Raw genomic sequence first — 12,634 nt, forward strand, 5'->3', positions numbered from 1 at the left:
GCTCAAATAATTGCCTCGCATGGTTCACTCATCAGTGGTGAAGAATAACGGCTCATTTGCGTTTTCATCAAAAAATTCATGAAGAATATGAAACGATGCTGCTCACCTTCACTCCTTCATTCCTCTTTTCTCCCGCTTCTGGAACAAACTCCCTCACTCTCTTCAATCCCACTCCTCTCTCCAGGTCTTTAAAACAGCTGCTCACCACCATCTCTTATCTTCCCCCATCCAAAACCTTGATCTTTTCTGTCCCCGCTAATTCACCCCAGATTCACTTTTCTGAAATACCGACTTCTTTCCTGGAAGTCCTAGCAGTGTCCATGTGTTTTATTTTACCTCTCCCACCTCCCACCCCCTTCCCACGCCTCCTCCTCCCAGCCCTCTCCCTCCCACAGATCTCCCATTGTCCATGCTCTCAAATGTTGTACTTGTGTGCTTCCCCCTCTCTCCCCATCTTGTCTCCCGCTCCCTTTATTTCGTCTTGTGCCCGTTTGTTGTTTTTTGTCCCCGGTCGCACTGCGGAGCGAAAGGGGGACTATGGTTTCCCCCTCCGTCCGTGTGTGCGTCCGTCCGTGCGTGCGTGCATGCGGGCGTGCGTATGTGCATGCATGCGTGCGTGCGTAAGCGAAGGACCGAATTATAATTTGGTGTGTGGGTGCAACCCACGTCAAAATCCAAGATGGCCGCCGCCATGTATGTCTGACGCCATGTACGTCTGAACCTTGTGAGTGGAATATCTTGAAAAATAAACGAAGTACCAACTTCTAGTCTGGTGTGTGGGTGTATCTACGCATAAGGAAGAAGGCTATTGAAAATTGGGTCGCCACGTCAAAATCCAAGATGGCCGCCGCCATGTATGTCTGAACCTTGTGAGCGGAATATCTTGAAAAATAAGCGAAGTACCAACTTCCAATCCGGTGTGTGGGTGTATCGAGGCATAAGGAAGAAGGCTGTTGAAAATTGGGTCGGCACGTCAAAATCCAAGATGGCCGCCTTGCGTCCTCCACTTTGTCAACTCGCATCACTTCACCGACGGGGGACCGAGGCGTAACGCTTGTTTGTCATTAATGTTAGCTCTTACACGAGCCTCGGTCTTGTATACAAAATAATAATAAAAATTCCAGGAAAATGCTTCCAAGGTCATTGTTCATTAATTATTCACATTTGAAATATTTAAATATTGAAGCGACTGAAAACGTTATGATTTATTATATTGTGGATAACTATGATATTCTCACGGTAATGTAATACAAGCGGGCCTGTACAATAGCCTAGAGGTATGTGCACTGGGCTCCCAGCTGTCTGGTCTGTGTTTGAATCCCTACCCAGCTGTAAACTACCACCCTGGTGTTTTATACTGACCCATCCATCCATCGGATGGACGTTAAGCCGGACGACCCGTCTACAATCATTCGTTGGTGGACGGTCAAGATCCCAACGGTTTTTCTCGAAAACGAGTCATCACCGGCACCTTGAAACAAATGACAACTTCCTGCCTGGGCTGCAGGTAGCAGGTGGAGTGGTATTCTTGGATACCTTTGTACACCGAGTCACAGCGCTTGCTATCTCGGAGTGTGGTTGTCGTCTGCTTTAGCAGTTCCTACACTAAAAACAAATGCACATTTCCAGGTTGTTCACCTGTTACTTCACAGATGAACAACCATCTTCAGCTACCCAGGGCAACCATGAACGAATAATAATCAAAGCATTATAGTTATGATTGATGCATGAATATTTTATCCAATGTGTTGAATATGACTGGAAACCTGTACGTATTATATCAAAAGCAATTCCAACTTTGATTGTTCTCTACCTTCAAATCTTTCTGACAAAAGCTTCAGATGGAAACTTCAGATTAAACTCCCTCACTCTCTTCAATCACACGCCTCCCTCCAGGTCTTTAAAACAGCTGTTCACCACAATCTCTTATCTTCCCCCATCCAAAACCTTGATCTTTTCTACCCCCGTTAACTCACTCCAGATCTACCTTTTTGAAATACCGACTTCTTTCCTGGAAGTCCTAGCAGTGTCCATGTGTTTTTTTTACCTCCCTCACCCACTCCCCTTCCCGTGCCAACTCCCCCAAGCCCTCACCCTCCCACAGATCTCCCGATGTCCCTGCTCTCCATCTTGTCTCCCACTCCCTTTATCATATGTTTTATGTTTTATGTGTCGGTTTGTCTTTTTGTGATTAATGTTAGCTCTTACACGAGCCTCGATCTTGTACACAAAAAAAAATGGAGGATGTTTTTGGCCTTGAGTCCAAGTAATAGGATTGAAATTGGAACATTAATTGTTAAAGAAAGTGATTTTGCAAACCCTTCTTGTGTTCACCTTCGGTGATTTACCCACGTTGGCATGTAGGGTATCAGCTGACCTCGGCGGAATGCATGGACACCCGTACGGGCCGTACCGCAGCCGATCACTACTGCTACTACCATCCAGAGAACAAGAAACCAAAACCACGACTCCGTGAATGCAGTCCCGAGCCTTGCCCTGCCAGGTGAGCAGCTGCGCAAAAGTTTATTTTGCTTTCGGCCATTTTGATTCATACAACACAGTTATGAGATTAAACACGGCCTTCCAAATCCGCCCCAGAATGCTGGGTGCGCATGCGCAGAAATCCTATGAAACTGCCAAGCGCGGGCTGAAATAAAATATATTTTGTGTTCGGGATAAGGATTGTTACCTGAAATGGTTCACGAAGCTCCTAAAATAAATCAAATATATTTTGTGTTCGGAATAAGGATTGTAACCTGAAATGGCTCACAAAGCTCCTAAAATAAATAAAATACTTGGAAAAGTACCTGAGAGAAAGGACTGTGCCCCTGCACAACGAAAGACTTGGAGAACTTTCTCAGCTAACCAAACAGGCAGCTGCTCATAACACAAACTCCAGACCATGTGGGTTCGTGCAAGGCCCGAGAGGGCAGGCATGTGTTACACAAACCCCAAACGCATCGCTGCCAGTGAATGGATTGTCTGGATTAGATGCTTCTAAACACCGCTGGGAAGGACGCATTTGGGGCTTGTGAATGTCAGGAGGAGGGAGCTGCGAGGGATGTTATAAATATATTATTTGTTTGGTTGTGGGGCCACGACAGAACTTGCACTCAATTTTTGCATCTATTGCAATTGGGTTCAGTTGTGTGTGTGTGTGTGTGTGTGTGTGTGTGTGTGTGTGTGTGTGTGTGTGTGTGTGTGTGTGTGTGTTATGTGTGTGTGTGTGTGAGTGTGGCGTTGGTTGTTATATCTGCATCTGCATATGTGGGTTTCAGATGGTGGAACAGAGCCCTCCCAGGCATCAAAGTATCCACCTTTGTGTGTAAATATGTGTGTGTGTGTGTGTGTGTGTGTGTGTTTGTTTGTGTGTGTGTGTGTGTGTGTGTGTGTGTGTGTGTGTGTGTGTGTGTGTGTGTGTGTGTGCGCCTGCGCACACCTGCATGTAACTTGTTGGCTGCTTTCTCCACGCATGGGTGGGTTTTAAATTGCCACTATTTCATTAAATGCTGCAAATTATGTTCAAAAGACGATCATTTTATGCTAGCAAAGGCAAGTGGAAAGTGCCCGGCGAGCATAACCGAATCACTGCGAACGCACACCCAGCGCATGTGTAAAAGGCCTCATTTAGCATTCATAAATAGTTTTGAAAGTCACATATTGCTTAGCAAGCCTTGTGTACGTCATTGTTGAGAATTAAAAACAATACATTTTGTGGAAAGTTTGGGGCCTGTGTTTTGTGAATCATAAGGCTTGTGATGCTATGCAAACCCATCGGCAAACGTTTCCCAGCATGCTTTGCTTTGTGTTCCAGTGATGGTTTCAAGCATGTCATGTCGTATGATCACTACCAACCTCTTCCCAGGTAAGCAGAGGAATGAGCTGTTCCCGATTTTGTTTTTTTAAATTTTTGATAAGCGTTTTGAATCAGGATTTTATTTTTATTTGCCTTTATTATCTTACAAGGCCTCGTCACTTTTGCAATAATGGCGATTTGCTTTTTCGATGGTTTACAAGCTTTAAACACGTTGTGTGGACAATGACAGGGAGATCAGGAGAAGTGGTGGAAGTATTGGTCAGAAGAAGAGTGGACATATGTTGTGTGCAAGAGACGAGATGGAAGGGAAGTGGTGTGAGAATGGTGAACGGTAGGCAGGGACAGAAATACAAGTTTGTGTGGCAAGGGTGCCCAGAGGGTGTGAATGGTGTTGGTGTCCTGTTTTCTGAGGAGTTTGTAGACAGTGTGGTGAGTGTGACTAGAGTGAGTGATAGGTTGATGATGGTGAAAATGATGATTGGAAAGCTCTTGGTGAACGTCATCTCGGGATATGCTCCGCAGGTTGGTCGAAGCGATGAAGAGAAGGACAAGTTCTGGTGTGCGATAGAGAAGCTGATGGAAAACGTGAAAGATGAGGAAGTTGTTGTGGTGGGAGGAGACCTGAATGGACATGTGGGAAGGAGTATGGATGGTTTTGAGGGAGTTCATGGGGGTTACGGATATGGTGTGAGAAATGGAGAATGTGAAAGGATTTTGGAGTTTGCTGATGGAGCTGATTTGTTGATTTGTAATACTCAGTTCCAGAAAGAGGACAATAAGCTTGTTACATACACGTCAGGTGGGTCGACGACAACCGTTGACTACCTGATGGTGCGTCGGCGAGATAGGGGGCACCTCCGGGACACAAAGGTGATCCCGGGGGAGGAGGCTGTTTCACAGCACCACTTGGTTGTCTGCGACATAAGGGTGAAAGGTGCGAGGAGAGCTCGGCGGGTGAAGTACCAACCGAGAATGAAGGTGTGGAGGTTGAAAGAGGTGACAGTAAGGGAGGCATTAAAAGAGAGGCTGAGTGGGGTAGAGGATGATGTGGTTGAGCTTGAAAGTGGTTGGATGTCAATGAAAGCTAGTCTGTTGGGAGCCGTTGGTGAGGTATGTGGATGGACAAAAGGACCACCGAGGCACTCGGAAACATGGTGGTGGGATGTTGAGGTTGGAAAGAGGATTGACGAGAAGAGGAAGAAGTTCAAAGAGTGGCAGAAGGCGAAGGGTACGGGAGCAGAAACAGCAGAGCATGAAAGTTATAAGGCAGCCAGGAAGGCTGCAAAGAAAGAGGTAGCAAAGGCGCAGGAGGCATGTAGGAAAATGTTCGGAGAACGCTTGGATTCGGAAGAGGGTCAGAAAGCAGTATTCAGGATTGCAAAGCACATAGCGAAAGAGAGGTGTGATGTGATTGGGGTGAGTTGCTTGAAGGATGAAGTGGGACAAATCGTTGTCGACCCAGATGGAATTAAAGGAAGATGGAAAAGATATATGGAAATGCTGTTGAATACAGAGAATGAATGGGATGGCAACATAGAGAGTAACCCAGTTTTAGGACCGGCAGAGAAGATAACTGAGAAGGAAGTTGAGGAAGCGATAAAAGCAATGAAGAGTGGAAAAGCAGGAGGGCCGACGGGAGTTGTGGGAGATATGTTGAAGGCAGCAGGAAGTTGGGGTGTGAAGAGAATGACAGAGATCTGTAATCTGGTGGTGAAAGAAGGCCGCATTCCAGTGGATTGGGAACTGAGTTCCCTCGTCCCTCTATACAAGGGGAAAGGTGACCCTCTGGAGTGTGGCTCGTACCGAGCGATAAAGTTATTGGAGCATGGAATGAAGGTATTGGAAAGGGTGTTGGAGAGGAGGATAAGGAAGAAAGTGAAGATCGACGAAATGCAGTTTGGATTTATGCCAGGAAGAGGAACGACAGATGCGCTTTTCATTGTGAGGCAGTTGCAGGAGAAGTACATGGATAAGAGGAAGAAGTTGTTTTTTGGGTTTGTTGATCTGGAGAAAGCATTCGATAGGGTTCCACGCAAAGTATTGACATGGGCATTGAGGAAGTTAGGAGTGGAGGAATGGTTGATCAGAGTAGTGATGGCAATGTACAAAAGAGCACGCACAGCTGTAAGGACGAAGGATGGGAACAGTGGTGAGTTTGAGGTGAAGGTGGGAGTGCATCAGGGGTTGGTACTAAGTCCACTACTATTTGTAGCTGTGATGGAGGTGCTGGCTCAGACCGTAAAGGAGGGTTTACCGTGGGAGTTGTTGTATGCAGATGATCTGGTGTTGATTGCGGAAAGTATGGATGGACTGAAGGAAAAGATGAACAAGTGGAAGGAATGTATGGAGACAAAAGGTCTGAAGGTGAATATCGGAAAGACAAAGGTGATGGCAAGTGGTAAAGCATGTGGTGAGGTGGAAAGAACTGGGAAGTGGCCGTGTGCTGTGTGCAGGAAGGGTGTCGGAGTGAACTCCATTAAATGTACAATGTGTGCTGAGTGGGTTCATCAAAAATGTAGTGGTCTGAGAGGGTCATTAACCAGTGTGGCAGCTACATTCAAATGTAAGGTGTGCACAGAGGGAGCTGCAGATGGAGGAAATGCTGAGTTGGATCTTGGAGACGGCGTGAAGCTGGAAGGTGTGAAAACATTTTGCTACCTCGGAGACATGCTGAATGGAGAAGGTGGATCAGACTCGGCAACGGTTGCTCGAGTGAGATGTGCATGGAAGAAGTTTCGGGAACTGAGTGGCGTGCTGATGAGGAGGAGAGTGTCGCTGAAGCTGAAGGGAAAGGTGTATGCTGCATGTGTGAGAAGTGTTATGATTTATGGGAGCGAGACATGGGTAATGAATGTAGAGCAGCAACGAAGGCTGGAAAGGGTGGAAATGCGAATGGTTCGATGGATGTGCGGAGTATTGTTGAGAGAGAGGAAGACAAATGATGAATTGCGAAAGATGATGGGAATATTGCCTGTGATTGATGCTGTGAAGAGGAACAGGTTGAGATGGTTTGGTCATGTATTGAGGAAGGATGAAAGTGACTGGTTGAGAAGAGTGATGGAAGTTAATGTAGAAGGAAGTAGAGGACGGGGAAGACCGAGAAAGACTTGGCTAAAGATGGTGGAAGAAGAAATGCGGGCAAGGGGGTTAACAAGGAGAGATGCAGAAAATAGGGCAAAATGGAGAAGATTGTCATGGGGACCGCAAGGCTAACCCCCGCTCTAGCAGGGAACATGGCCTTAAAATGCATGTTGTTGTAAAATGCATGTTGTTACAAGCTTTAAACAAGAAAAGAGCAATCAGAGATTGCAGACCCTCGGCAGGATGTGTTTTCAGTGGTTTTTAAGGCTTTTGTGTTAAAAACAAATATGGCGACCGAACCACGTGACCGATGACGTCATCATTTATTTATTTTTTCTCCACCAATTTATCCCTAGATGATGCTCAATAAATTTCATCTTGATTGGTTGAAGTTTTGTACTTGGCGAATTATGATGTCATAATGGAGGCTCCTATGACATCATCATTAGCATATTTTATTCCCCATGGAGAGTTCTTTACAATGAGCCATGTCTCAATTTTTTCCATGCAGCGCTTTCGGTGATATAGAGGTGCAAAGTTTTTCGGTTTTTCCAAGATGGCGGCCGAACCACCTGACCTATGAGATCATAATTTTCTTTTCCCTCCACGAATTTATCCCTAGATGACCGTCAAGAAACTTAATCTTGATCGGATGAAGTTTTGTACTTGTCGAATTATGACGTCATAATGGAGGCACCTATGACATCATCATTAACATATTTTATTCCCCATGGGGAGTTCTTTACAATGAGCCATGTCTCAATTTTTTCTCTGCAGCGCTTTAGGAGATATAGGGGTGCAAAGTTTTTCGGTTTTTCCAAGATGGCGCCTATACCGCGTGACCTCTGACGTCATAATTATAATTTAAAAATTATGCAGGTTTTGTTGCACCTATGGTGGAAATTTTCTGTCAATCGGACCAACGGTTGCCGAGAAAATCATATTTATTCTGTGCGGACAAACAGACAAACAAACAAACAGACAAACAGACAGACAAACGGACCCAAATGCAATACCCTCTCCTCTTGCGAGGGTAATTACTTTGGGATCAAAACCGATGTCGGATTATTACGTTTAGCCTGTCCAGACGTCCTTATAATGCAAACTAGCGGTAACCCGTGAAAATCACGGGCATAAATAGTGTTTATGTTCATACAAGCTAACTTGCCCTTCCTCTTCCTTTCCGCTTCCTTTCAAAATAATTGTGTCAGTTGGCACCAACATTCATTCTGGCGGTTCTCCTGAATATCGCTTTCATTTATGATCACATTTATATTTGTATTAAAAGGCGTACCATGCTTCTCGAGTCGCTGCGCGTCCGGCACACATTGGGACGTCTTCTTCTTCTCCTCGGTATCAAGTGCAGCGTCTCACTGTGCGTAAAACAAAATGGCGCAGGTTATTCAAAACTTTTCACTGATTTTCAGCTTTTATTCCACACTTATAGACATTTGGAGACAGTTATGCTTATATGGAAGGGTTAGTCATAACTACATAGTATCACACATATCTTAGGGCGACAGGAGCAATAGCTGAAGAGAAGTTCCGATTACAAACTTCAGAAATAAACGTTTTAATGATATAGATTTGCATCAATAAGGTTGAACATCAGGAACTTATTTGTGGAATAGTGTCTACAAAAAGGCCTGAGTTCTCCCATTTATATAGCCACTGTGTGGTCTCGGGAGAGGTCACAAAACTATTACATGAAATGGAAAATATAAAGGCAATAAAAGGCACCATGAAGACGTAGGAAGCCGCTTTAGTTTTTTGACGGTCTTCACTACATGTGGTGACCCTTGGCAGTGGAGCATGAGATGCGTTTGCTGAGAGGCACGATAAACACCTTTTGAAGTTCCTTCCAGTGTGCGGAGGTGGTAGCCCCTGGGAAGTTTTACGCCAAAGATTTGTGCTCTCACTGCGGCGGCTCAAAGACCAAAACACCCCCGACAACCTGTGGTCCGTGAAGACCCGAGCCTTTGTGCGGATGCGTTCTTTGGCACGGCTGGAGGAATCTCGTTGCTTGCTCGGAAGGTTTCTTGGCAATGATGGCTTCCTGCAATCTCTGGTTTTTATCAGTGGAAAACAAACAATTCTCTTTCCGTAGATACTGTTACCTGCTTCTTGCAGTCCCCGGCACATTGATCTGCCAAGCGCTACAATGCGCTCGCTCCATCCGCGGCCGGCAAGTGTGTTGTACGGAAGAGGAGATCCTCTGCTTCGCCGAGGTCGAACTCTTCATAACCGACTTGAGTTACTGTGAAATGATTCACAAGTTATTGGTCTTTCTGGAACTGCCTGTGTCACGGAGGTTTTTATTTCTTTATTTTGAGCAGAGATTGAGATATATATATATATATATATTGTTGCGGTTCTGAGAATGTACATATTGATTAAAAAAAAAAACAACCTTTAGAGGCCATTTTTCCCCGCAAAGCGGGGGTTGGCCTTTTTCGGGCACCATGGTTGTTGTTGTTTTTGTTGGTCCCCTTTTTGAAGCAATGTTTTACGGCCGGATGCCCTTCCTGCCGCCAACCCTTTTTGTCGCCTTTTACGACAAATAGGGAATTACCAGTGAACTGGTACTCAATTAGCCGACCTCGGAAGGATGACAGGCTGAGTCAACCCCCCTGGCGTTAATTCAGCGATCGACCAGGATTCGAACCCAGGATCCGAGGATCCTAAGCTGGCACCCTAGCCGCTAGCCCAACACCAGGTGAATGTACATATTGATTTTAAAAAAAAACCACCGTTTAGAGGCCATTTTTCCCCGCAAAGCGGGGGTTGGCCTTTTCGGGGACCGTGGTAGTTGTTGTTTTTTGGTCCCCTTTTTGAAGCAATGTTTTACGGCCGGATGCCCTTCCTGACGCCAACCCTTTTTGCCGCCTTCAACGACAAACAGGGAATTACCAGTGAACTGGTACTCAATTAGCCGACCTCGGAAGGATGACAGGCTGAGTCAACCCCCCTGGCATTAATTCGGCGATCGACCGAGATTCAAACCCAGGATCCTAGGATCCTAAGCCGGCACCCTAGCCACTAGCCCAACACCAGGGATCCTACATATTGATGTACATATTGAATGTACATATTGATTAATAAAGGTTAAAGGTTTGCCCCCATAGTTAGTCCACATGCAACATGTAGGCCACCTTAGAACATTAGTTATGTCATTGTATATGTGTAGAATAAGGCCATTCCCAATAGTGATACCTGCATTGTGTAAAGAAATAAATAAGAGTAGGTCCCATTCATTTTGCGGCCCACCCTCCAAATATACCTCGTTGGGCAGCATCCAGTCCGCGCCCCATTTTTGCTATTGCCCTCGCATTAGGATGCTCAAACTAGCCAAATGCCACGAGGTAGGCCTGAAAAGGGGGAGGAGCATGAGGTCGGTGTGTGGCCACGTCAAGCAGCACGTCAAGGGCGGAGCCGGTAAGAGCCACCAACCAACCAGGGCTCGGGTGAAATGGCGCGAGGGGCGTGGTAGTGCGCGGCTGGAAAATTCGAGAGGGTTTGCTGGGCGGCACTATATAAACGCGCACGCAAAGCCCTTCCACAGGACTGAAGCCAAGGATTGGTATTGTGAGGACTGTCCAGGACTGATGCGCTTTATCGAGAGAACTGATGAGCGAGGGGCTTTGTAACAGGACTGGCACGATTTGCGCATTACAAAGGACTGACCGTAAAGGAATTGCGCTTTTGCGAAAGGACTCGTGAGGGAAGCCAAGCATTGGCATGATAGAGGACTTATGCAAAAGCGCTGGTATCAAGAAGTAAAGAGGACTTATGCAAAAGCGCTGGTATCAAGAGGTAAAGAGGACTCCCGTGCGAAAGGACTGGAGGGTATACGCGCTTTACCAAAGAGGACGATTGGGAGAGGCGCTTCTCCATTTGAACTGTTGGAGCGCATATAGCGCCGGTTCGTTTATTACATACGCAGCTGAGCCGCGAAGTAACCGCCAGCCTAGCATACCTTTTCACCGATAATTGTCCGGGCCGCGCCAACGACACGCGGGGAACGCCTGCCGTCTGTCCTACCATCTTCTTCGCGGTACGAGTCGGGGACCCGGAGGACGAGCTGTGGACGCCATCCCTGGACCTTCAACCCTGACCATCTACATCGCCGTGTGAGTGTGCTTGTGTGTGCGGGCCCGTTTGTCCAGGGGATAGGTTAAGACTGTCCTTAAGGCTGCACTGTGTAATCTGCTTCTTCTTCTTCACTGTACATTGTGTTGATAAACCAATCTGTTCTTCCTTTCTTCTTAATAAGACCGTATTAGTGATTTCTTCCATTGGGTAAGCGTGGCACGATTACAACCGCTCGGATCGGGTTTAGTACCTGTTAACGGCCCGGATCACGGCTCGCTATCGCTCGGCGTTTCCACTACAACCGTGGTTCGGGCGGGGTTATTTCCTTGCTTCCTGGGAGGCGCTGGTAATTAGGTAATAGGAACAATTCGGCCTACCACCCTATTCAGCGCTGACCGGAAGGAACGTCATAGCCCTGGATTGCGTCGGCTAGATAAACGACAAGGGGATTAATCCCCCCTTGATAAGGGGGAAGGCCGACGTTGAGATCCGCAACAACATATATATTCAGATTTTTCTAGTTGTATCTATAATGTGATTTGGTTTAAATTGCCCTTTGCTCTGAGACGTCCAAATGTGAAATTGTTGAACAAGTTTTGCGTTAATTTCTGGGTAAACAACTCGACCTGGAACTTGAATGAAATTTTATTTTCCTTCTGTTTCCATCTCAAGCCTGGTGTTGGCTTAGCGGTTATGGTGTTGGCTTAGCAGTTAGGGTGCTGGCTTAGCGGTTAGGGTGTTGGCTTAGCGGTTAGGGTGCCGGCTTAGCGGTTAGGGTGCCGGCTTAGCGGTTAGGGTGCCGGCTTAGTGGTTAGGGTGCCGGCTTAGCGGTTAGGGTGCCGGCTTAGCGGTTAGGGTGCCGGCTTAGCGGTTAGGGTGCTTGCTTAGAGGTTAGGGTGCCGGCTCTTAGCGGTTAGGGTGCTGGCTTAGCGGTTAGGGTACTGGCTTGGGATCCTCGGATCCTGGATTCGAATCCCGGTCGATCTCTGAATTAACGCCCGGGGGGTTGACTCAGCCTGTCATCCTTCCGAGGTCGGCAAATTGAGTACCAGTTCACTGGTAATTCTCTGTGTGTCGCAAAAGATGACTAACAGGGTTGGCAGCAGGAAGGGCTTCCGGCCATAAAACTTTGCTTCAAAAAGGGGACCACGGTGCCCAAAAAAGGCCAATGCCTGCTCTGCAGGGAAAAATGGCCTCTAAAGGTGTTTTTTTCTTCTGTGTCCATATTCTTCATCCCCATGCATCCTCTCCTGCTCCCATTCATCCCCACACCCATTGTTTGTCCCAGTATGCCTCGATCTTGGCCTTCAACTATGCTGATGGTGTTTCCCCTCTCTCTCTGCTGTTCCTTTTGTCCTGTTGCGTCCTGATCCGTTCAGTGTACTAGTACCAACTCTTCCATGAGCCTCGATTATGTATACGAAATAATTCTTCGCAAAAGCAGGAGGTTTTTTTAAGTGTAAAATTAAACTACAATTAATCTTCTGAAATGTTCTCCTAAAATTTGATGCCCGAACGTTATTTATAATGATGTAAATGTCTGAATTTAGTCTAGCAAAGATTTGAAATTCTCATGAGTGCAGATGTAGACTTGAGATTTTCTTTATTACCCTCGCCTGAGGAGAGTTGCATTTGAGTCCGTAT

General features: G+C 46.4%; 1 protein-coding gene across 1 annotated transcript in view; it reads left to right on the plus strand.

Moving 5' to 3' along the window:
• The window catches only part of LOC137417486 (ADAMTS-like protein 1), a 466,111-nt gene that overhangs the window by 249,722 nt on the left and 203,755 nt on the right, over window positions 1–12,634 (plus strand). The window contains exons 11-12 of the mRNA XM_078772644.1: window positions 2,365–2,503; window positions 3,815–3,865. Coding sequence (XP_078628770.1) covers window positions 2,365–2,503; window positions 3,815–3,865 — 190 coding nt within the window. The remainder of the gene's footprint in view (window positions 1–2,364; window positions 2,504–3,814; window positions 3,866–12,634) is intronic.

The sequence above is a fragment of the Myxine glutinosa genome, chromosome 2 (assembly GCF_964187855.1).
Source record: "Myxine glutinosa chromosome 2, kmMyxGlut1.1, whole genome shotgun sequence".
NCBI lineage: Eukaryota > Metazoa > Chordata > Myxini > Myxiniformes > Myxinidae > Myxine > Myxine glutinosa.